The sequence below is a fragment of the Poecilia reticulata genome, chromosome 13 (genome assembly GCF_904066995.2).
Source record: "Poecilia reticulata chromosome 13, P_reticulata-male-v2, whole genome shotgun sequence".
In the NCBI taxonomy this organism is placed as follows: domain Eukaryota; kingdom Metazoa; phylum Chordata; class Actinopteri; order Cyprinodontiformes; family Poeciliidae; genus Poecilia; species Poecilia reticulata.
The window spans coordinates 24,620,251-24,646,479 of record NC_088842.1 but is presented as its reverse complement, the minus strand read 5'-3'; the positions used below and the strand labels follow the sequence as shown (position 1 = coordinate 24,646,479).

General features: G+C 41.9%; 1 protein-coding gene across 5 annotated transcripts; it reads left to right on the top strand.

Annotated features, from left to right (window-relative positions):
- The first annotated feature begins 10 nt into the window (after window positions 1–10).
- On the top strand, window positions 11–24,860 carry fam131ab (family with sequence similarity 131 member Ab). Of its 5 annotated transcripts, XM_017308227.2 has the most exons (7): window positions 11–469; window positions 537–591; window positions 5,808–5,947; window positions 11,848–11,941; window positions 12,050–12,232; window positions 17,578–17,709; window positions 18,807–24,860. In XM_017308227.2, exons 2-7 carry the CDS (start codon window positions 561–563, stop codon window positions 19,460–19,462), a joined length of 1,236 nt encoding a protein of 411 aa, XP_017163716.1. In that variant the 5' UTR covers window positions 11–469; window positions 537–560; the 3' UTR covers window positions 19,463–24,860. The 5 variants fall into 5 exon arrangements, with proteins under 5 accessions (XP_017163716.1, XP_008424410.1, XP_008424412.1 ...); XM_008426188.3 differs by lacking the exon at window positions 537–591; XM_008426187.2 differs by lacking the exons at window positions 11–469; window positions 537–591 and adding an exon at window positions 2,080–2,308.
- The last annotated feature ends 1,369 nt before the right edge of the window (window positions 24,861–26,229 follow it).

Sequence of the window (26,229 nt, the reverse complement as noted above, 5' to 3'; positions counted from 1 at the left end):
TTCAGAGGGCGGAAAGTCTGCGCAAGCTGTATAAGAGCGGGATAAGCATGGATTGTTTTTCTATCAGCGTGTCGACTCTTAACTCCCTGAGCAGAGACAGTGGATAAATGCCCAAAATGTGGCCCGAGCTCGACAGAGAGTAAGGGAGAGTGGGGAGAAAACCCCAGTAACACCGAGCGCACACGCACAGAAACACAGCACTGCAGCTCTCAGGTCGGGGCCGAAACCTTAACTGCTGCCTGCAGAGAAGAGCGCTGTCCCTCCGCTGTGGTGCTGAACCTTGCGGATGCTGAGATCCAAAGGGAGACAAGAGGTTTTAGAAGAGCCGCAGAAAACTTTATGTGCATGGATTTAGAAGAAACAAGCTGAGCAGAAGTGATGGCCAGACCCCCCTGCAGTCCGACAGGCTTCAGTCCGGCGGTGTGAGCACAGCTGCGGAGGACAGGGACGGAGGCTTTCCATCTGTGAGGTACGCTCTGCGTCTCTTTACACGTGGATGATTGAGGGAAGAAATGTAATAGATTACGCTTCTAAAGGGGGGTCTACATGCAGCAGCGAGAATGGGCTGCATCAGCTCCAAAGCGCCTGTTGGTAAGAAGTGCTTTAACTTGCTCTCCTAGAATTAAAAAAAAAAGAAAGAAAAATAAAAAAGCACGATGGAGGAAGCCTGTTTTATCTTTTCGTTTTGTTTTTTGCATTCATTTTGCTGCATCCTAACTCGACGCAGCGGCTTTACATGTGGATTTTGGACGCATGCTTTTTCAGCAATGGCACACACACACACACACACACACACACACACACACACACACACACACACACACACACACACACACACACACACACACACACACACACACACACACACACACACACACACACACACACTCCAGCTGTGCTGAGTCACACACACACCAATAACAATCAACACTAAACCAGAACTTGGAAAGTCTGATATGGTCAAGCGAGCCAGTCAACTCTTGAAGATATGAGGTCAAACCAAAAGACTTTAGCGCTTAGCCGGATATTAGTTCAGCTCATACAAAACTCTGCTGCAACGGATTAGGTTGCAGCAGAGTGTCGGGTGGAACGCCGGAACCCTTGTTAGGGTACCCTGATGGTGGAAAAAAAAGACAGCTGCATAAGTTGAACAAATATTTCTATTGATCGTTGAAATGGGAAACTTGGGGGAAATAAAAAACAGCCTTTACCACGAGCAGATGGGCAGTGGCCATTGCACCCTCCAGGGTTTCCCTTGGTGGCACCATTATCACATTTAAATGTAACAAAAAATTCAATAAAAATGTTTATTTACCTTTGTGGCCAAACATTTTATGATATTACTTTTGATTTATGCATTTATACATATGATTTATATGATTTGGGGTCTCAGAGCGATTGCCAAGTTGATGGTTTTTTTTTTTTTTTTCAGAAGTGGCATAGAACAAAGACGATAACAATCCTGAATGTGTCCTGGTTATCTCTTGATGCTCTTACTCTAGCTGCATTCCACACCAGGGGATTGTGCTCGCCCTTTGAGCCACTACACACTTTTTCTTCCACTCAACTTTCCATTAATGCTTTTGGATACAGCACAATATGAAGAACCTGCCTCTTTAAAACGGATGTTTTGTTGACTACACTCATTGTGGAGGATGTCATTGACTGTCTGCTGGACAACTGTCTTTCCCGTCTTGAAACGTAACATTTCTGAATTTAAAAACACATTTTAACTGGTCTTATGAAATGGAAAAAAATTCGGCGTTTTCACAAACGATAAACCAAAGTTTCCTAGAATAAACATTTAAAATATACCTCTCTCTCTATTTATTTATTAATTTTTTTATTATGTAATTTACCTTTTATTTATTCCGGCTGTCCGATTGCGGTTTTCGGCTTCAGTGACACCAAAACAACTCTTGTACCGTAAAACACCATGTATGGGTTAGACTTTATTCTATAGTTTAAACGCGTATTTTCATGTGTGTGCTTACTTGGCGTATGCATGCGTGTGTGTGTGTGTGGGAGGGGGGGGGTGGGCGTGCGTGTGTGTGTGTGAAGAGGGTTTGCGCTTTTATGGTTGCGGTGAGCATCGAGGGGCTGGGATCCTGCAGCCTAAGCATCGCGATGCTACGAGAGTTGCGAGACGCTGTTAGGGGAGCCCGCTAGTGAGAAGCGCACACACACACTGAGGTATGAGGGGCTGCTGACACCATGGATGGATTCACTGTTTAAACGGCTGTTAGGCTCGTGAAAGGCGCTTCCTGACACCATGGTTCTGACCGCGCTGACCCAGTTTAGCTGTAAGGTAGGACCACGCTTCTTTTTTTTTCTTTGCTCCTTCGTTGACGCAAAATCCTCGGAGACTTTTATATGACTAGAAACGCTCTCGGTTGTTCCAGGAGTTCAAGTTAAGTACCTTTAAAATATCATAATTTTATCAGCATTTATGCAGCTACTGGGTGAAGGTTGCCAGGAACGAGACCCCAGTTTGCTCTCAGTTTCTCCGCGGACCTTTGTCTGTGTCACCCAGACCCAGACTATGACGCCTGTCTTCCACGCGTGAAATCAGACATCAGACTCGACCCACATCATCGATCCATGGCTCCTGTCTCATAATAAACAAATCATAATAAACAAACACAGACGTTGTTTTCTCTCTAATTTTCCTGCGACCTTTAATTGCCTACAACCTTTTAATCCAAACTGATCACACCCATGATGGAGATTGTGACACCCTTTCTCCGCGTCTCCTTGTCACGGAGTGCGTAAAGGACGTGTCCATCAGTCTCAGAAACCCAGACCGAGCAGCAGCCCCGGCGCTCGCACGTCTCAATGCAGCCTGGCAGCGAACAGCAGCCACCTGTTTGCTGCTCTGCATGTGTGATAGGATCACTCTACCGCCTTATAGCTACTTCTAGTGGGGTTAAAAGCCAACAAGTGCAAAGGACAGGAGGGAAAAAACAGAAAAAGAGGAAGGGATGGCGTCACGGCCGAGCCGAGGTCTCCCTTCCTGCAGTTTCCACGACAACGGAAACTACACGTAAAGAAGAAGCGCTTCTCCAGGAGCGCAACTGACATCAAAAATCAAGACCACTAATTTTACTTCACAGCTGCAAACGTCACTCAGAAGAACGAGGTTATTTACAAATGTGTCCATTTCAGTTGGAGGCCCGTTTGATCAAAATACCGCACGATCCCTTCGATTTATTCTGATCAATGATCCACAACCCCGGGAGCTTAAAGCACATCCTGGTTCTGGCGGAATATCGGTAGAAACCGACCTCCGTCCTCTCCGCTGGAGATTCGTGAGAAATTCGTGCATCTTTCATACAGCTTGTTGCGCATAACATGTCAGAGACTCAAAGAAGTGTTTGGTCTCTTTTTAAAGATGTGGAGAAATCCTTAAAATAGATTTATTGTTTATTGCAGAAGGAAATCCTCGAAAAAAATTAAAAAGTTGAAAAATCATCAATTAGATTTTATTACATTAAATTAAGTTGCAGGAACAAATCCAATATTAAAAAAATATTTTTAACCAAGTCACAGTTGATACATAATTATCAGTTCTTTTTGTTATCTGGATAGAATAGGGATATTTAGCCTATTACAGTCCCTGCTCACCAGCTCCCCCTACAGGTTTTCTGTAGGATTGAAGTCTTCAGACCGCTTTGGCCAAGGAAGAATGTTGACTTTGTGGAACCATTTCTGTGTCCATTTGGCTCTATGTTCTGATCAGTTTACTAGTAAGGAGTGGAATTGATCAAACTCCACATGTTTATGTTTATGATGGTAGGACAGAAAATGTCTTCTTGTGCAACTGGTTTTCATGTAGACACTGTGTGATGGTTGTTATGGAGACCCTAGGATGCCATTTTTGCTGCAGCTGTTGAGGTTTGTTTACTTTGCTTAGCATTGTGCTGACAGTCCATGGTGACAAGATGAATATAAGCAGTTGTCCAGCCAGCAGCCAGTGGCTAAAATGCATCGGCCACTTTGTCACGTCCTATTTATACCTTAGGAAATGGGAATTCAAGGAGTTAGTAGAACCTGCTTAAAAGAAGAAATTGAAAATGCTTCAGCTCCACTTATTTTAAAGATATTTTTTAGAGATGAGAAACGGGTGAGTTTGTCAAAATCTGTGATTTCTGCACTGCTTAAATTAAAGGCTGTTTTTCTCCCTAAATATTTTGGTGCTACATTATAAAAAAAAAAATTATATCAAGCCTCTTATTGATTCTCACTAGTGAATATATCTGTGTCTGTAAAGGGGTAAGTGGTATCGCCAGTGACCACCAGGTTTTTGAAAACTGCTGCAGAAAACATGTGAGTGTCTCTCACTCGTCACAATTACTTTCATTGAGATGGCCTAGATTCAACACAATACACCCCCAGGCAACGGATCTCATCACACCCAGTTAAATGGCACATATTGAATACTCCAGGTGGGCAACCTGAGCTGATGGAGCTAAATGGCAAGTCTTTGACCAGACAGGAGAGGGGGTTGCAGGGATTGGCTGAGCGATCCGTCATCAGTGTTTGAGATGGGTGCTGGTGGCTAATGGAGCGAGTTGTTCTTTTCACAGACAGTAACCAGAAACGGCTGCCTGCAGAGGGGCTGGAAAGGAGAGCCAGGCACTGACATTTAGAGCCCCACCTCTCCTAATCTTGTTTTTCTCCAAATCTGATTTGATGAGGGTGAGCGCGGAGGCCGGAGGCAGCGTGAGCATGTGGCCTATGGGAGCTGTCCAGGTGCTGAAATGCTCAGCGGATGGGAAACTCGATTCTTAGTGTGCAGTGGATCAGCACTCATAGGTCTACTGTGGATTGTGTCACATCGACACGATACTGACTCATGTAGTCAGCCCTAATTAAAGTGATGTTTTAAACCTGTTGGTTGTTACGTGATGTTTGCAGGAAGAATTGGACTAACAAGAAATGTGCGCTCCTAAAGGTCAACGGATGCTTTGGATATTTTCAGTGAAGACTCTGTGAAGTTTTCAGTAGAAGCTCCCTCTCCTTTTGAAAGAATCTGTCATATTGCTTATAGCAGACAAATATTTACTTCAAACAACTCCCACTTTTAAAAAACCGTTTGATTATAAAGAAGAAAAGGTCAAGGTGCTTAACGCATGAACAGCATGGTTTAAAAGGTGCATGGAAGTCACCCTTCAGCAAATTATCTCACTACACAGCCCACAGTCTCTGCTAGAAAAGCTGCAATAATAAGCGTCCTTCAACTTATGACCAGCTACACATACAGAATGCTACATTTCAGAACCACATGAAGAGTTTTCTGAAACAACCAACCTGAACAGGTTTTGCACGTGTCTACAGTGTAAAAATGATACAATCTACTGATATCTTCCCAATACCCAATCCGATTCCTCATTTAAAACAGACAATAGCTGATTGAAACAAAATGTTTTATCCACTATCGTGTCAAGTAGTTGGTGAACGGTTTGCTTCGGAGGGACTGCAGTGAGACTGTAGTGAGATAAGACACCATCAGGCTACATTTTGGTCGTTGCTTTGACTGCCCTGAGTTCCTGATGGAGGCATGGAGTTTAAAGCATTTTTCTAAAGCAGTACATACGGTTAGCTTAAAACTCATGGATGGCTGATTCTTGCTCCAATTTAAAAAAATATCTGAAAACTATGAACCCTCTGAGTACCTTAAAGTGCTATTCCAATCCTTAAATGCAGACCTTAATTAGGTTTTGGAGCGAGAATGAAGTCCAGAGCCACTATGAGTTTTAAACCACGTGCTTGCTGTGACCTTCACGTGGCTCTCTTCCTCCTGACAGTGGCGGTTGATGGTTCGTTGCGTGTGGACTGGAGCGCGTCCAGCTCCATGTCTGATGTCAGGCTCCTGGGGAGCACGCGGACCTGCATGGCGCGCAGACTGATACTCGGTGCACCTCTAGGTGCTCTGGACTTCAGCGAGGTGCCCTGAATTCTCTCTTTAATCGAAGTCAGACTTTACATTTAGTGTGGTTCTACAGACCATGAACTTGACAAGGGCAGCTAATTTAAGCTAACTAGTTCCACTACGACGCTGCAAAATGTATTTTGTTGATTTTTATAAATTGATAAAGCCACAAAAAATAATGCATATTTGTGACGTGGAAAAAAACCCACATACATTGGCTTTCCACAATGCTGATTAATCATCATCTATAATGTGACAGTCCTTCCCAGTCAATAATTTGCAGAAACGTTTTTTTACAGATTCAGATTTTCTCTCTTTGTCCCCATCCACCTTCTTATAAACTCATGCAGAGGTAATGCTGTCCATGTTTGAATGTGAGGATGTTGTGTGTTCATTGTCGATTTGCAATTTTAGTTTTCCCTCACTCAAAATTTTGCAAGTAGGCTATAAAGTGTAATTATTGTCTAATTAGACCAAAACTCCTTCTTCCATGTTTTCTTTTCTTGTTCTAAAGTCCCATTAAATACAGAATATAAAACAAATTCTGTGATGGCACGTTTGCCATCACACGTTTGGATGGCAAACGTGTGAATACGTTTGGATGACAAAGACTGTATCTGATTTGAACCCTATTTGCTATATAGTTTATTATATTCTACTCCAGATTAGCTGTAACCAAAGCTGAGAGTCTCTCTGTATGAAGGGGAAATTATTTTCCCAACCTTCCAAATTGAATAATTACCTTATTAACGAAGCCATCCAAGTTTAGAAAATGCATCTTAGCCTGGGGTTCACTTTCCCTTTTATTGCTTTTCATTAACATGAACCAGTTGATTCCTAGTTATTTATTTTCCATCTAGCATAATTAACAATTATTTTTTAATATGAGGATTTAAGTGTGATGTAGCTTTCTTTGTCACAAGAGTCAATTTAACTCGAGTTGTGTTTAGGAGGCATGTGGTCTGCTCCAATGCCCTGATTGATATTTTATCAGCCTGGAAAGAGTCCCAAAGCTGTTTCTAAGCTTTCGGGACTCCAGTGAGAGCTGCTACTGAAAAGTGGTGTAAACACGTGACAATGGTAAACCTTCCCAGGAGATCATGTTGACAACTTCTCCAGCAGCTCCCAGAAACAAGAACCTTTGAAGCACTGCAGGCCTTACTGTGCTCATTAAAGCTCAGCATCAATGATTCTGTATTAAAATAGACGAGGATAATAAACATGTTGCCCCAAAACATTGGGGATGAATTATAACAATTCTGCAAAGAGGAGTGGGTTGAAACTTTTCACAGTGAAAAAGATTCACTGCCAGTTATCGCAAACACTAGATGGGAGTTGTTTCTACCAATGATGGCTCAACCAGTTACTAGGTTTAGCAGAGCGATTACTTTTTCATATGGGTCAGTTTGTTTTGAATTGCTTTTTTACCCTTAATAAGCAAAATCTTTGACACAAAAGTTTGTTTGACTATTTGAAACACTTACATTGGTAGAAGAAATCAATAAATCCCAACACTGTAGATAAACGGAGTGATTTCATCGGCAATCATGGGGGCATTTCACCCCACAGTTCTACATCTCTTTAATTGCATGTGGTAGATCATAGACGACTGCTTATCGCCGGCACAGAGATGGTGATGATGATTGTATAAATGATCATGTCTCCACCTGTCCCTTTTATCTTTGCACACCATCTGTGAGTCTGACGTAGTGCAGCGAGCCAGCCAGGCGGCGATTAGTAACGCTTAAGAGATCCATTAGGAACATACATCCAGCCTCTGCCTCCTTCTGGAAAGGAGAGGAGATACGCTATTGAACACTGGCCTCTGTGAAAGAGGAGTTGGCTAGACTGCTGAGCTCCCTGCATCACAGCAGAGGGTGGCCCTCTGTAATGCCTCCCATTTCCCTGAATCCTAGACAGACATGCTGCGTCCTTGATGTAACGATGCATTCTGACGGCTGATTGTTTCCCACACAATGCACGTCTCCTCCCAGGATCTCTGATCTCACAGAGAGCAGCAGCTGCAGCGGTCGGTCGTCCGCCGACGTTTCGAGTCTGCGACGTCATCAGCACATCAGCCACACATGCGTGCAGAGAGGAATTGTTCCACGGTGACTGGTTGCCATAGAAATGTTCCAATTGTGGGAAAGTTAAGAGAAGGAGGGGGAGGGTTTGAGAGGGTAGAGAAAAATGGAGAGAATCCTAGAAATGTGCTGGTGAATAAAGATCCTCCCATTACGTTCCACAGTGTGAAACAGATATCTGCATGCGGGCGTTTGTGGCTCTCCTTCTCAGATGGTTGGGCATAATGGCTTCCAAATAGTGGTTCCCTACAGCAGGAGAAAGGGCCTCTGGATAAAGAAGCATTGCTGTTTCTCTCACAGTTGATATTTGCTGAATAGGAAGCCAGAGAATGTTTCACTAATTAAAACTGCAGAACTTGGGAAAATAATTAAAATAATAATTTAAAAAAAACCAATCTCCTTCTTTTCAGTCCCTATCCAAACTGTTAATTGTTTACTGTATCATAAGTTATTTATGTGAAAGCCATATTGAGAATTTATTATTTATGAAAGACTTTTTTTACTCACTTGTCCATCTGTTGTCCATCTTGGAAAGTTACAAGATATGTAACTTTCCACAGCGATATGGAAAGTTACAAAACTTTCCATATCCCAAGAACTTTTTTCATATTTTGCCTGATTACAAATAAGCCTGTCGCAATAAGCAATTATGCCATTAGCCAGCTATTACTTGAAAATGGTCTCAAATAACAATATAATCAATCATTGCAGTAATTACCAGGGCAATCTATCATCCAGCAAAATGTGTTATTGTGACAGACAATAACAAACTGTTATTGTCTGTCACAATAACAGTTTGTAAGATGCTGTTGAAGCCACAGGCTGAAAGAAACCCCAAAGCATAATAAAGCCACCTCTGTGTTTCACAGTGAGAATGTCCACAGCGATATGCAGTGTTAGATTTGCATAGAGTGCTTTGCATTTTGGTCAAAAAGTCGAATGTTTTTCAGTTTTGTGTCCCCTTCATGGCCTGTGGACTGCCGCACTAATATTTAACCTCTCAATAGATTCTTCTTCTGTGAATAGTGGCTTAAAGACAAATGCTGAATTTTGAGGTTCTAATGGCAGAGACAGTTTCATTTCCACCATATCTAATTATTAACATGAGAATTCAGTGTTAATAGACGCACTGCATTTGCTGTAGCACTGTATCTGCTGAGTGCAGCCCATGTGTTTCCCTCTCTGGTCGCTCTGCAGTTCAGTAGGGCAGTGGGAGAAGCAGCGGTGGGAGGGAATCGAAGGAAGAGCAGAGTCAGCCAAAGAAAGATGACCCACGAGCTCAGGGTTCTGCTCACCTTAAATAATTCATACGTCTATATAGTCCTTCATGTGTATATTAAACTTCATGATCACAGGTTTCCTGCAAACTGTGAGATACTTGTTTCCAATTATGCTCTGTGGTCTTGATCTCGTCTTGCTCTGTTGTAAAAACAAAAAGGGATGAAAAATGTTGATGCGATTGCCAGAAAAAGACAGCGGGTTTCCATTAATACCATACAACACAGTGAAAATGTTTTGGGTTTTTTTCTTCAGCTGTACACCTTGAAAACAAATAAAATATACTCTGTTAAGGGTACACAACATTAAGTAGTGCAGCCTTAATTTTCAAAAAAGACCAAGCAGAATATATCATCCCCAAACTCCTCCCGGCTACGTGTCACGTCTCCTCCAGATTATCCTCCCCTCAGATGTGCGAGCTGCTCTGCGGCACAAGAGGATTATCCCGCCTCTGGGCAGCAGGCGATACAATCTCAAGCTTGGGATCCCCATTAATGGTGTAGGGGTTTTCTTCAAGAGCATTCTGCTAGTTGTTTGTTATTCAGGCCGCCGTTTTGTTTTTATTAGGAGGAATTGAAAGGTCAAAGACAGGGTGGCGCCTTTGATGACCTGAGTTGATTATTTGTGTCTTGTGTCTGCAAATGAAATGCGCTGTGCAGCCGGCGGTGACTGTTAATGAGAATGGTAGGGAATGGGATTTAACTTCAGAGTGACTCAACAGTTTTAAAGTTAACTCTGTGAGGAGTTTAGTAGTTGAGGAATGTTCCTTTCAAATAAACTCAGACATCTGGACTTCTATGTTATAGTCTGGAGAACTCCAGGAGGGTGAATTTAGTGTTTCCCAGATTCAGAAAGTTATTTATATTTCCAGACTTTATTTCCTTTCCTTCCTTTTGACCTTCAGATTTTTCTGGTAGCTTTTCGAATTTCTGCCCGCTGCAGAAAAAGCTGCCACAAATAAACACGGCTACTGCTTGTGGAAATATTTTTCCACGTAGCCGTCACATCATTCACCCTGCCTGACTGCATTGACCCACATTAATGACACGAAAGAGTCCGCTTAGAAAAGGGCTTTTGACTGTTGATGTGTCCATCCCTCACATGAGGACAGGTGCGTCCATTTAGAGTTGGCAGACAAAGAAACTCGTCAACACCCGATACTCCTTCTGTGGTTTGACTTTACAGAGCTCAAGGCCTGGCGGGAGTGATGGATGGCGTCAGTCTTTTGTCTCCTGTCTGCTTATCTTGAATTCTTTGTGAGACAGTGTTTGGATGCTAAGCTGTAGCTGTATCCTTTTCTTTTATGCCGTTTTAATCGCCAGACCCATTTAGTTCCAATCAGTTTGCATGGATGGCAGCAGGGTGTGGATAGTGTGCAAAAATAAACCAATCTATGTCACCGCGGGCCCTTTTTATGCTTTGCTGGCCTTTCACGTGTGCATTTGTATAACATAACGACAATTTGTAATGGATGATCACTGTTACCTTAACTAACTGCAGGTTTGCTAATTAGTCTACAGTCTAAGAAAACATGTGGCACCAATGGCCTCTACCCATTGATGAATATTTGCGGTTTCACATCAAATTATATACAATTATACATCTAAGTATATCTCTTGATGTTTTCAACATATTAAGCTCTTATATTAAATGTATTTTTATTCAGTCCACTCCACTCTTGTGCATCTAAACAGAATTCAGTGCAACTAACGTAGATTAGATGTCATCTATTTAGTAAATGGAGTCCACCTTTTGTTAGAGAACAAACAGCACCATGAAGACCAAGGCACACAGCAGACAGGCAAGACGCCAATGGTCAATCTAGCCTTCATGGAAGACCGGCGAGCCTTCTGCCACGATCACAGGCAGCACAGAAAATATGCAGAGGATGATGCTCTACATGAAAACAGTGGAAAACTAATACTGAAACGTGGTGGTGGCAGAATCTTGCTCTGACGGTTCTTTTCTACAATCAGAATTAATAGGGAGATGGATGGAGGTAATTGCAAGACAATGCAGCTCAAGCTACAAAGCAATATTCTTAATTAATGTGCATTAGTGTGTTAGAATGGTCCAGTCAAAGTCCAGACTCAAGTCAATTTGAGATTTCTACAAAATCTAGCTAAGCTGACAGGTATTGCTTTACAATGATGGCAGGATTTATTACTTTGTATTTATGGATCACATAACTGTGTCACATTCCACTCTTATAAAATGTGTAAATATACAAGTGGTTTGAACGTCATTGCAAAGAACTGCATTCACAAAGCAATACAAATAAGCAGGAATGTGTCCCTGCACTTATCAAGATTGTATGTGTGTGTGTGTGTGTGTGAAAGTGTGTGTATTTGTGGACGGGGAAGAAAAATTCCTGAGTTTTTAAAGAACATTAAAGTGTGCCTGCTGCTTTAGCAACAGGATTCTCCTTTGCACCAAACAGGCAGCAGAGGGTTTTCCTCTGAGTCAGGGCAGGATGTATTGAGATGTGGCTCACATTTCTGCTGAGCTCCTGAGCGAGTTCAAGGCCCACTCATTTATTTCTCTTCATTTCAGGTGAATGTTGATGACACCATTGAAATGCTACCAAAATCCAGAAGAGCTCTTACCATTCAAGAGATTGCTGCTCTAGCGCGATCTTCTCTGCATGGTAAGTGCAACGGTTCATAAAAACAACTTGCTGTAATACACTCAAATGTACTCTGCATGCACGTACTGGACCTGATTTAGAATAACTCCTGATATATGTGTCCTTCAGGTATTTCGCAGGTGGTCAAGGACCATGTGACGAAGCCTACAGCCATGGCGCAGGGCAGAGTGGCCCATCTGATAGAGTGGAAGGGATGGTGCAAGCCCATGGACACTCCGGCAGCTCTGGAGTCAGACTTCAACTCTTATTCTGATCTCACTGAGGGAGAGCAAGAAGCACGCTTCGCTGCTGGTAATCTTTATGTTTATTATTTGGTGGATGGTAGAAGAGTTATTTACAAAAAATAAACTCTTGGTGACCTTAACGATGCTAAGGTTCTTTTAACAATTATGTGGAAATATGTCTAATAAATATGTACTTAGGTGCCATTTCTGAAAGAAAAAAACACAAATTTTTAATTTAGTGATAAAAAATTTTAATCAAGTTAATTGCAGGGACTGTTATTAACTAATAAATCAAAACTAACTGCATTTTAATTGAAAACTATATCTTGACAAAATAAGCAATATTTTCATTTAAAACCTCCTTCATGTTGCTAAATTATCGAATATATACACATGAGCTCAGCAACAAAGACGTTTGTTTTTAATCTGTTATTTAAGTTATTCGGCGATCAGATTGGTGCAAAATGCTTCAGGGATCCCTGATCATTTATTTAACTTTTTTGAGAAAATTCTTCTTTAGAAATATGGACTGTGGATGCTGACATTAGCATTCGAGACGTCTGTGTTTACTCCCAAATGTTTTGCATGGAGATGGTATTTTAGGTTGGAGTAGTTTCAGTAACAGGCTTTTGCACAACCTGCACACAACAATAGTTTATCAAATGTCGCTTGTGCACCTGATTTACGGTCCTACCAGAAATATGCAGATACAAAGGTATGACAAAGAAATCCAGTTCATTGCACTGAAAACATTTTAACACATTTAAATCTATCTAATGAATGAATTAGTCTAAATTAATGTTGTAAAGGTCGACGCTTGTAGAAATCAAAGTAAACTGATCACTATCTGATTGGCTTGCCTGCATATTACTGTTATTGGATCTCAGCCTGATTCACATCTCAGCAGAGTCATGTGACTTTGTAGAATCGGTTGAAACACACGGACATTACATGTTAACATAAACCTCTGCTGCATTGCTATTTCCTGTCAATACATCTTGAATGATCATAATATTTGCTTGACATAATCTGCAGCATGCAGTATTTGACAGCTTTACTTTACAGTACTTCACAGATTTTATTATGTGACATCTTCAGGACCTGCAACGAACAGGCAGTAGAAACGACTCATCAGTGTGATTTCAACATATGAGAAATGCCATTATTTGTCATTCAATTATTTATCTAGTCTGATAACTGTCACACAGTTTGTTAGTGGATTTGTTTTTACCTTTTTACTATGGACCTTTTTTGTGTCTGGAATAGAGATTGATTGATTGATTGATTGATTGATTGATTGATTGATTGATTGATTGATTGATTGATTGATTGATTGATTGATTGATTGATTGATTGATTGATTGAAAGAAGCACTGATAATGAGGTAGGAAGTGTTGGAAGCATCATTTAAATATTGTCAGTGACGCACAACGCTCCAATTCCAACCTTTTTCGCAATTATTTTACATCTCTACTTCACTCTCACTTGTGAATGTTAAGCTTTTGACTTGTATAAATGGTTATATAAAATATCTTATTTTTCATGGATAGTTTAAGATGTTATGCAACACATATATAAATCTGCATTATCAGCGTGTTGGGGATGACTTTTGCACGTGTGCATTCTGGCCTTCATGTTAAACATTCAAAGAAAGTGTTGCCACCTAATGACTTTTCACTCCATTAATTTCACTCCAAGAAAAAGAACAAACATGCGTTTTACACATTTTTTTTAAAGAATGACTTTATTGAATTTTTCTCACCCTAACTCTTCCCTCTCTTCAGACTGTGTAAGATTTGTTTATCTTTGAAAGCACTCACTTAGAGCACATCTGTGTCCTCTTTCTGCTACCGACTAACCTCGTCTCTGGCTTTTCTTTCATCCCTCCTGCCCTTTCTGTTCATTATTTCATCTTTGTGCTCTTCTACCTACGCTGTCCCTCCCTGTAATGCTCCTTTTTGCCCTCTGTAATACCTCTTTTTCAGTCGTTGTCACTTGCCGTCTGCTCTCTATCCGTTCTTTTGCTCTGTCCCTGCAATGCAGACTCTCAAGGTTAATTTGCACAGTAAGGTTTTGCCCCTGGCTAGTGCTGCCGTGACTGAGCAATTTTCCCCTATGCCTTCTCTGTTCTGCTCCCTTGTGCTTTAATCTTTAGGGTATAATCATCCACAGGACATCTCTGCTCCTTTAGGCCCCTCTCTTAACACATTTATCAACTGTTATTATTATTCTCCCCTCACAGACGTAAGGACATTTATTGCTGCTTTGGTAAAGATGTATAGTATAAAAAGTGTAATCTCAAAATGTATCCATTAATTCAAGTGTATTTGTTCAGTAGTAGGTGAAAAATCCCATTTTAAGTCATAATTGCTCAATAAAACGACTGGTGGTCCAATTATTGGCACCACTACGCACTTAGATGTATTTTTCTTCAATGCCATTTCAGGCTCTTTGACTATTCTTCACAATCTTTCTTGACATCCTCTGTTGTGCTCTCATCACTTCAGCTCAACTCACAGGTTTTCTGTAGTATTTATGTCTCAGGACAAAAATGTCCATGGCGAAAGCTTGATTTTATAGTGGCGAAACATTTCTGTGTTGATTTAGACATTTGTTTTTCATCACTGTCCTGAAAGATGCAGCGACAAAATATTTTTACTTAGCTCATAAGTTTTTATTGAAAATATCCTGACATCTAAAAGGCTTAATAAATTCTTTTTTTATGAAGTCGTATCCTGAGAGTATCATGATTTGTGCAGAAAATGACACCAGTACTCTTCATGGTCTGGTGTTATGTTTGCATGGGAACTGCACAGAGCCGTCTCTTCGCTTTGCTTCATCAGTGGCGCCCACTTCATTAAGTTGCTGCCAGTGGCGCTGACTCTTATTATTTTTGTCAAGTTGCAATCCACCGATGGCGTGACGGCGAGTGAACATTCGTGTTCAAGTTACAGAATAAAGTCAACATGTGCAAAAATGTGATAAGTGTTTGGTGTGTTTGTGTGTGTGTGCGTGTGTGTGTGTGTGTGTGTGTGTGTGTGCGTGTGCGTGTGTGTGTGTGTGTGTGTGTGTGTGTGTGTGTGAGTGAGTGAGTGAGCCAGAACACACTCTGGTGTACTGTTTGTGAGTGTCTGTGTAGGAGGCAACCAGGGAACTGAATATGCAGAGGGTGATGTTCTGCTGAAACACTGAGACAAATACATCTTCTACTCTACACTTTGTATGAATGAAGAGATGAATGAAAGAGGCAGATATGCAGTGACTGACACAGCCAGGAAACTGCAGGTAGTATATTGAGTAAAGATGCCAGTTTTATGGTGTCGTGGTGTCTGCATCAACAATTACAAATGTACAACGTAACCCAGTTGCATTTAAATCAACTAGAAAAGCAACAACTTTCCAAATGCTGCAAAAATAGGCAGTGATCAATTGAATGAAAATATTGTGTTTACCATAAACCTATGATGCGTAAGACTTGTTGATGCTTGTTGATAACCTAAATATTAGTCAAACAGTTTTGAAGGCCAAATATTTAAGAAGTAATGGGAAATTTGACGAGCAGTTCTCTCTCTCATTTTGTGACATTTGGTAATAATACTGTAAATATTTGTTGGCATTCCTATCTGAGCTAAAAACGGTTTATGTTTTTATTTCAACTGTCAACCATGTCAGTGAAATGAAAGAGAAAAATGCTTTCTCTTTGACGACGGCAAGATGCTGATAATGTGATGTCTGCAGGCTCACCACACTGCTGGCCCTCCGTCTTAAAATGTTCAGATCAGGAAATCGATTGGCTGAAAACAGTGAACCCTCCTGGTGTTTCCACTATTCTCCCAAACATTTGAGTCCAAGAAAGCTGGGATATTATCCTGCAAACACAATATGTCACAACTGAATAGGGTTGAAAACCCACTCCTTCACACACCAGGATTAAAAATAGTATCAATCCCAAACACCTCCTACATTTTATCATGTAAGAGTTGCAAAACGTGTGTTTCATGTGGGCGCCCACTCTTTGCTATTAAATTCCTTGTATTGGTTGTGTGCATTGGTGACATTAAAATGAATGTTAGCGGCATGTGAATGGCTACTTTCTAGATCTAAAGCTCACCCTGCACAGCTCAGCTCCGTCTGTGGGAGGATGTGCTGCTGTTTGTGAGGAGGGTTCAGGGTCCAGCCACAGTGAGGGATGAATGGGAGCATCGATCTCTTTCCCTGCGGGAAACGGCGCAAAATACTGAGCATTGAGCTGAAGAGACCGACAGGGAGACATAAAGAGATGAAGCCTGAGGAGAGGAAAATCTAAACCAGGGGAAAGCGACAGGTCCAAAAGACTGCTGGGAGGAGAAAAAGAGAGAACGTGAGGAATCACGAGAGCCAGGTGATTCGATGGAGGATTTTACAGAGGGAGACGATTGAAAGGAAGGCATGACATGGAGGAGAACAGGGGCGAATACAGAGCAGGTAGGAGGAAGGAGGGGGAGCAGGGTGACATTAAGGAAACAAGTGAGTGACTTCCTGCTCCTGATTGGGGAAGATAGGTCACTCAGATCTTAAAGGCTATTCATGGGAGCCATAGTTACACAATAAATAAATATACACAGACAAACATGCATCCTCTCTTGGCTTTCCACTTCTACGACATGCTTGTGCTTGTAAGGTGTAAATGTTTTGCCCTAACACAACCAGATCATTTGGTGATGGACGCTCTTCCTTTAAAACCTGCAGTCATTAAGTTGATAGATTTGTCAGCCTAGTTTAAGTGACAGAGATTCTCTAGGAACAAAAATAAAGAGTTGATCTATTTCATCTGGTCTTTGGAGTTGATGTTTAATTCTAAGCTAAAGACTAATGAAATGTTCAGACCGATCTGGGACAGTAGGATTATTCACATTGATGTCCTTTACAACTGATAACTTAGTTTTGTTTGGGGTTTTTTTAGGTCGGTTTGGAATTGTGTTTCACCCTCCTCCTCACTCCTCTGCCTTATGATTTTGCATTGGATGTGACTCTTAATGCTTTCTAGAAAGGATTCAAGAGATGAAACCTTTATAGAAACTAGAAACACACAAATCTAGCTCTTTTCACAGACGTTTCCCTCACAGATTGAGCTGGCACTTCTCCTCTGTACCTCCTCCAGCTCACAGTCTCAACTTGACGGAGCACAACTAAACACCAAGCGACATCCATCTTAACTGCACCAGCCAGGTGACGGCTGACGAACCCCGACTGTATTGGGAATGCTGTCGCGTGTCCACTCTGATGCCACATTGTGCACCGCACCTCACACAGATCTGTCAGTCAGGCAGCAGATGACGCCGAGGCACAATGCAGCCTCCTTGTTACTATGCCAACCGTGTAATTGCCCTGCGTGCATGTGCGAGCTCATGTGTGCCGTTTGTGTGTCTGCAGGTGTGGCAGAGCAGTTTGCCATCGCCGAGGCTAAGCTGAGGGCCTGGTCCTCTGTGGACGGCGACGAGTCCAATGATGACTCATATGATGAAGACTTTCTGCCTGCCAGCGAGCCCACCACGCAGAGCACAGGTAAATACACACACACACACGCACACAGACACAGACACACACGCACACAGCAGCTAAATCAAACCTCATTGATTCAAAGCTGAATTAGACACCCTCTCCCATATCCATCTCTCTTTCCTTTCCCCCTCTCTCTTTGTCCCAGTGCCCCAGTTTTCATCCTCTCCTGACATTTTTCTGTTTGTCTGCGCAATTTGATAGCCCTCCTGCAAGTTTAATATCATTTCCTCTGCTGCAGAGGCAGCATCTGTGTGGGCATTGTGTGTTAGTGGGTTATAAAGGCACTCGGCAGTGTGTGCACCGGAGCTTTCATCTTCATTACACACATCCGCCAATGCACTGCACTGCAGTTAATAGCATTCATATATTCACCAGTAGCTTCTTACCTTCTGGCAGACCATATTTAGTTGGATCTCACGCATGCAGACCTGTGGGTGATGACAATAGACTCTTGAGGAAATGTAAGCCAAGTTGCTAAAACTCTTAAAGCTCCAGTTTTACTTCACAGCTGTCTTTCAAGCCTCCAGGTGTTTTATTAATTATAGATATTTTGAATTAGTATAAAAGGCCTTGTTCCCATTTCAAAGGTTGTGAGTGCTTTTGCAAAGCCCTTTCTTCTTAATGCCGTTTTGTTTTCATTCTAAGATTTTTATCTCCATGAAATCCTTACGTGAATCTTGAGATACAAAGAAAACAAAGGTGCATTTGACCAAAAGCTGCAGCATTTTATGGTCTCAAACTCCAGTCCTCAAGGGCCAGTGCTGCACCTTTTAGACGTCTCCCTGCCTCAGCACACCTGCCTCCAATACTAGTTCATTAGCACAGGTCAGTAGAGCTTGACTGCATGCTAGTGAGGCAGCTTCACCATTTAATTCCTGTGTGTAGGACAAGGGACACATCTAAAAGTTGCAGGACTCCCGTCTCTTGAAGACTAGCGTTTGAGACCCTCTGTAAAGTCTTCTCTGGGAGTAGCTTAATAGGTATACATATTTCTTATTGCAACATCCCAAAAAAAGGAACTAGCTTTACTTCCTCTTTACTGTATCATCGTTGTTGTTCTTTCAAGACTTCATGCTTACAGTTTGTGTTGCTCTCTCTAGAACTGTCATCTTATCCGCCGTACTTAAAGGACCTGATCCACAGCCAGCTCTGCCAGCACCTGGGCATGCGAAGGCCCTGTTCCGAGAGCGGAGGAGGGATCGGCGAGGGCGGTGGCAGCAGAGAGCCCTCCCCCACGGCGGGCTCTCCGGACACGCTCTGCTCCAGCCTCTGCAGCCTCGACGAGCAGCACCCGCTGCTCCGCGATCTGAGGACTCATCGCGGTAATCACGCCCAAAACAACGCAGCTGAACTTGCTGCAAAGATCCTGTCTGCGCTGCACGGAGGGGAGGAGCTGCTGGCCCGACTTCAGAGGGTGGGACATAGTGGGCCTGGTGGGGGAGACTGTGGCTTCCACAGCTTGAGTGGGGGTGGGCGGGGCAGCAGGTCCTACGGAGGTCAGGTTTCTCCTTGCTACTCTATGTCTTACTCTGAAACGTATCTGTCACCTGGTGAGGATGATGACACCCCCTGCAAGGACTACGAAGGCACTGTGTGCCAGGAGGAGGCGGAGGGTCAGGGGGTGGAGTATCCTCCTGACTACGACCCACACAGGAGGGTGTCCGATGTGGCCTCCTCAGGGGTTGTTTCCCTCGACGAGGAGGAGGAGGAAGAGGAGGAACTGGAGGAGAGAGCAGAAGAGCCGAACAACCAATGACTCCTTTTTTTCTCATCTCAGTATTTGGGGAGGGGCTTCTTCATTTTCCCCTCTTCGTCACGGTGTCTGAACAGTTTGAACCTTTTGAATGATGTGTAAATCATCTGTCTTTGCCTTATACTCGCAGCATCTCAGCTCTCCTCTCCATCCGTTAAGTGCTTTGCCCCCATTCCACGTGTTGACACTTTTTTGTTTCGAAGGCGTCCAAACAATCCTTTTTCATCAGTGTGAGAACGGCGAGGGCTGGACTAGGCGCGGTCAGTCCAGGGACTAACTCTCGGGTATGACGCCCACAGTTTTTCGGCTTCTTCGGTGCGGTGAAAAGACTCTGCTCCAGGCAGACGGATCGACCGAGAGTCCAAACCTCTGACTTATATCTGCATGTTTTTTGCAAGTGCTGAAATCAATGGGCTGACCTGGGCTCGAGCACGTTTTTGTAATCTCAGCTGTGCTGTATCACCCCTGCCCATCTCTCTCTCTCTCTCTCTCTCTCTCTCTCTCTCTCTCTCTCTCTATAATGAGTGAGCAGGCCCTGGCACCTGTCCTCACCCCATCCCTCATCTCCTAACCTCTTTCCCCCATCCTTTGCAAGAGAGTAAATAGCATCCTTCTGGGCATGGCTTGCTGAGTATGCCAAACTATTTAACCCTGTCACTGTCAATTATGAGCAAATGCTGGAATGTCTTCAAAGTGACAGGAAATGGTATGTATTTTAAAAAAATTTCATGTGTTCCAAATGATATGACAGAAATGATATGCTTTTGATGTACTAGTTTTCTATCAGTCATGTTGTTGTTCATGTCATCATCATGATGGACAGCTGGCATATTGATGAACAGCCGCTCTGTGTTCCCCGGTGTTTTCTGTGGAGGAAACCTGAACTTTGCTCTTGAAAAAGAAAAACTCGCAGCAGGGACACTGGAAACACAAAAAGAGAGAGTTCCCGAAGCGACGCCTCAACGACGGATGTTTGGCAACAAGCGACAGAAACCTATTTTCCTGTGCAGAGATGGGTTGCATTTGGAGATTTTTCTATATTTTTGTATGCGTTGTCTTGCTTTGATCTCCTTGCCTATGCGGCGTGCCAGTGTATGTGGTCTTTGCACGAAGCTAATGTGGCTGTAGATTTCTCCTGTTCTTTGTTATCACTGTGTGATATAGTCTACTGGGAAAAAAAAACAAAAAACAATACAAATGTGAAATTTTCTTGTTTTTTTTTTCAAAAGAGGATACTGTGATACGGTTTTTTGCCATTTATCATGATCCTCATGAAGAGCTCTGTTATTTTTTGTTTATTTAACCCTTGTGCGTGCGAGGACTGAGGCAAACGTAGAGGACTGTGGCAAATGATGCAAGTTTTACGTGTGTGGGGTCGGTTGGACCCCATTTCTAAACACAAGGGTTAAAAACTTCTAAATACTCATCTTTTCTTCTCATGTTGACTCTTGAAAAGCTTTGCCTTTTTATTCTGTACTCTCCCTTTCTATAATGCTTGCAAAAAGGCATGTAATGTGACACGTTAAGAGCCTACTTCATACTCTCCATGTTGATGTACCTGAGAGAAAATGTCTTTCATGCAACTCAGGAAATCCCATTGAACCAGAGCATGGATGCATTCATTCCCACACGCACGTAGGCATGGGCTGGTTGATGGTACCAAAACGTTACACTTTCAAAACAGCTAAATGTTTCTGTCATACTTCTGCTAAAGTTTAGGTAGTCTAAGCTTAAAATTTGAATAAAAAATCTGTGAGGTCCACAACAAAAAATCTAATAAATCATACAAAATGCCAAATAATCATTCAGTGACATTCATTTGCCTCAATCCTTATAAAAGTTATCCATTTATAAAATGAGATTTTGGTGTAATGATGTGATTTGAGTTGCTGGTTCAAATCCTAGTCCCCCTGCTTCAGTCATTGTGTCCTTAGTCAGGAAACTTTCCTCACCTTGCCTACTTGTGGTTGTCAGAGGACCCGATGGTAGCTATGGCTACAATGTAGCTTACCACCATAAATTGCTTCAAAGTCCTTGATAAAAAGTCATATAAATGAACATCTTGTTAGCATTTAGTATTTAGACCAGATACTAACAGCTTAGATATTTAGACACTACATTAACTTCTAAAATGGAGATACTCTCTGGGATGGGTTAAAATCGTTATTAAAGTACCTTGAGATAGTATTTGTCAAACCGAGTGAAAATTTCCAAAGCAAATGTTTTTTGTTTAGCATTTTTGTTAACTTTGAAAACATTTAGTACCCTTAGCTTCCCCTATGTAAATCTTTCCAGATAAATCATGAAGCACTAATTTATTTGACTGTTCTGGAATAAAATCCGAGATTTGGTGATCGACTGTTACAAATTCTTCAAGTAGTTAATGATTATATTCATGTTCTTATTTTGAAGTGGGTGAAGACCGTTCCATATTCCTCCACCTGTGATGGAGGACTGTTCAGATGGCGTCTAGGACAGCAGATGGCGTCTATTCTGTACCCGGAGCGAATTGCTGTAGAGCTACAGTCTGCAGCCTTACAGTGAACTGATGTCCTCCCTATTTTCTGACCAAAGTCCTGCTGTGGTCAATCAGCAACAGAGTTAGCAATACTCAGCAACTATAAAGTGGTCTGAATCATTTCAGGCTCAGCAAATTTGACTTTCAGATTTGTTGAGCCTCAAAATGGTCAACAAATCTCACCATTTTGAGGGCGATACATTGCAACACATGATGGTATCAATATGGTTGAATTTAATGCTCTTGCTCATTAGCATTAGCTCATGTTAAATGCTACAACAGTATAGTGAGTTAGCAGAACTCATATTTATGTTTAGTGCTTTAGGGTCAATGCAACTAATTTTAGTTAGATGGCATGAAAACATAATTTAACATAATTTAAAATTTGATAAATGTTTGTGCACTTGTATCAAAATGAAGTAGTGATATTAACTATACTAACATTGCTATTTTACCATAGTAGGAATAAATTGTTGCTTTTTAAAATTTATTTAAATCACAGTGGTTCAATCTTGCTATGTTTGTATAAATCCTTTTTTTAAACATCATGACACTGTGAAACCAGGGTTATCATTTGAGAACCTGCTACCGGCCCATGCCTAAATGTACAAGCACCACTCCTCTTTCACTCTCACCCTGCATGTGTGCATATGTTCAAGAGAAACCCTGGAGTGAGTCGTCATTTTCTACAGTACAACATAATTCAAGCACAGACTTGATCCCCACTTCTATGCTTTTTGTTCAAAGAAGCCTCAATGTGTGTGTTTGTATTTTGAGATTTTGTGAAACTGTGTGTCCGACTGTGTCTCGTAAGATGTCAGCAAGCGCTCCCAGCTTGCACAGTGAATTAATTCCAAATCCCCTCCAATGCAGCGATTCCCTTTAAAACAATGTTTTGGGGTAGGTCATCTCCTGTTTGAGGCTTAACTTTTTCTGGTTTCGATGGATTAAACTAAAACTAAGGTTTGACATTGCCTCATTTACAGAAAATAGCAAATGCTAGTGTTAAGAGTTAGGCAAAACCGTGAAAACTCAGGGGGAACCATTGAAGCTGTGCCTTTCATACATCACCTTTGACCTCTCAAACTGCATGACTATCGTCACATCCTCCTCGGTGTCTCTAAGACCACAGTTCAACTCCCATCCCCCCAAACAGGGATCAGAGTAATATGTACCCCTTAGACAGAGGCATCAGGAAATCCTGTTGTATCTCCATGCAGTGATGAGAGCTTGCAGCGTCACTGTCCTTTTGCTTGACATTAAAAGCTGGGCAACGCTGGCGAAGCGAGTTCGCGCTTTTGTCCAAGCGCGGTGACGCGACCGTCCCATTGTCTCACAACCGTCCCCCTTTTTCCTCCTCTGTTTATCAGCTCACTCTGAGCGCCTCTTGTGCACGCTTTTTCTCTGCATGTCTATCTGAATGTCCTTGCGGCTTCTCCAAGTAAAGACGGGCACCTTGGACTTTCTGTGTTTCTCACATCTACATGTATGTGCTGTGATCTTATACTTCTGAAAACTGTGACTCTGTTCATTCATCACCAAGAGAACAGTTTGTACTCACATGGATAGAAGCAGAAGATGTGCCGTTGATACACCAGACAGCCTGATGAATGTGTTTTTTCTCCATCCTTCCATCACCATCCTGTCATTTTCCCTTCTTCCATCCCGCCTTTCTTTGTTTCTGTCCTTTGCTCCAGCTCTTTTTTTTTGTCCGTCTATTGCTCCTTCCTTCCACACAGGGGGGCTTATTACGTAAATAGATGGGCGTCTTAGTGCTACCTTTGCCAAAAGGCAATTAGCCTGCAATTACAAGAACGACTGAACTTCAGGAGACGTGTATCTCTCTCTCCCTTCTGTCGTTTTTTGTTCTCCCTTTTCCCCTTCAATCCATCTGCTCTCTCCTCTCCCGACTTTCTCCCCAGACCCTCGTCACCAGCACAAGTTTCTAAGCGGCAGCTTTTGAGGTCAGCTGTCCCAGAAAACTCCACACCAACTTTTAATTTCGTTCTTGTCTCTCTGTATAAAAAGTGTTTGAGATTTTGTGGCCCAGAACAACAGGAAACCCTTCATTCCCTTCATTGAGACACATGTCTTTCTATCCTAACATGTTCCATCTTGCTTGCAAGAATGTCCCTGGGCAATTAGTTTTAGCTTGTTGCTTCAGGCAAGTAGTGACATTGGATACTTATCAGAGAGAAGTGCTCCAGATTCACTATATGTGTGACTGTGTGTGTGTGTGTGTGACATCAGCTGAGGGAACCAGTGCTATAAAAAGACATCAGAACATCTGTCAGACAGTGCGAAGCAGGAGGCCGGCATAAATATTCACATGGTGGTAGTGCCCCCATCACCTTGTAACCGACTTACCATTTCAGAACAAAGCAGATGGGCCGGGGGACCGCTCTCCTCACACCCTATCAGCGATTATTGGGTCAAAATTGGCCAACACAACCAGGAGTAAGTAAAAAGTGCAACAGGAAGTGAATGACGGATATTCACGGTCTGTGTTTGACTCACATCAGACTGAAATGACCAAAAATAAGACTTACCATAGAGAGTTCAGAGAGCAAAGCCATACTAGAGTCCCCTAAGAGAGGGCAAGGTGGGCACTAACAGGGTTAAAGGAAAGATGACCTGAGTTGATTGTAGTTTTCCACACTACAAGGGATCCATTTCACCATCTGCATCAGTCAAACACATCTCCTTACCCCTCACCTCCGTCCAAATTTCAGTCTCTTTTCTTCTTTTTAATACCTTTCTTCCTCTTTTGGCTGAATGTAATTATTCAAATATAGCCACCTTGGATTGAAAAATAAATATATTTGTTTGCTGCATCTGATATTATTTCAAAAATAAAGAAAATATTGTTATTGTTCTTTGCAATGCTCTGGTGTTTGAGTGGATATCTTTTTATGTTCACTGAAGGTCTTCTGGAGATTAAACACTTTGCAGTGTCAGAGATGCACCAAACAGGATTTTAGCTGATTTTCAAACTTCATGTTTTGTAAAGTTTATTCTGTCAATTCAGGTTTTAGCTGATTCTGATTTCAGTCGTATTTTAAACAAATACAGTCTTGTCATTTTTATGTCTTTAGGATCTTATTTTAGTGAAAGTCATTGTTCGCATGGCTACCATTACTAAACAGTCAGCAGTTCTGATAATCTGCCAACATTTTCAAACCCATCATGTTTTCTGGTAGAGATGCTGAAAGCTCAAAAGGATAAAACAAAGCAACTTTATTGTCTTCTGCTCGGCCTTCCCGTTATCTGCTTTAAGTCTCGCTCTCTAGAATCTTCAAAAAGACATTTTCCTTTTGAATACATTCTCACAGCTTTGTGTTTCCTCTAATTTCATTTTGAACATCTTTGTTACTGAAAGTAGTTAATCCAGACTGCTGTTAACGCGAGCCGGCACTGCTTTCGAATTGGTCGTTCATGGATTGGATAAAGATCTGACTTTTTAGGTTTCAAACAGCAGCACAGGTAAAATGAAGTTTGCAGTTAGATTACTGACATGAAGACATGATCCCTAGTAAGACTTTATGGCAGCATCAGACAGTTGAAACAGGAAATGTGGTAAAAACTGCTTATTCTTTAGACATATTTCACTTTTCCATGACATTGTGACTCTCCTGGGAGCTGACAGATCCATTTTGTGGAAATGATAAAAGAGGTGACCATGCCTGAGTTAACTTGAGACTGGCTGATGTTTGCACAGAGGTGGAGCTATATTCTGAAATATTCTGCAACTAAAAGGCAAAAAAAAAAAAGTATGGTTTCCTACCAAGCTAAAAGGAGTGGGAAAATCCATACTTGCCACAGACATATTTAAAATTCAGAAATGTAATTGTTTGCTGTGGAAAGTAACATGAAATGCAAACACGTTGCTGTGCTGCAGAAGGGAAAACTGGTTAAAGCAAATATGTAAAGAAGAAACCATCCTTGGGGAAACTTTTCATCTGAAAAAAAAAAACAACTTTTGGCATGAGAAGAAACGCAAGGTCCAGGCATAGAAAAACAACACATGAAATGATGGGTTTTTCAGGTTTGGTTTTCCACTGAGTTTCACTTCAGTTTTGTGTATATAAAACAATATAATGTTATATTTTGGCCTCACAACCAAACTTCGAGCTTAGTTATATACTCACAACCACAAACATCAGCCTTACTAAGCTGCTTGAGGAGCTATTTTCAATTTTTACTGCTGATGAATTCTGAATTTAACCATAACTTTTGGTGTGTCCCTCTAAGC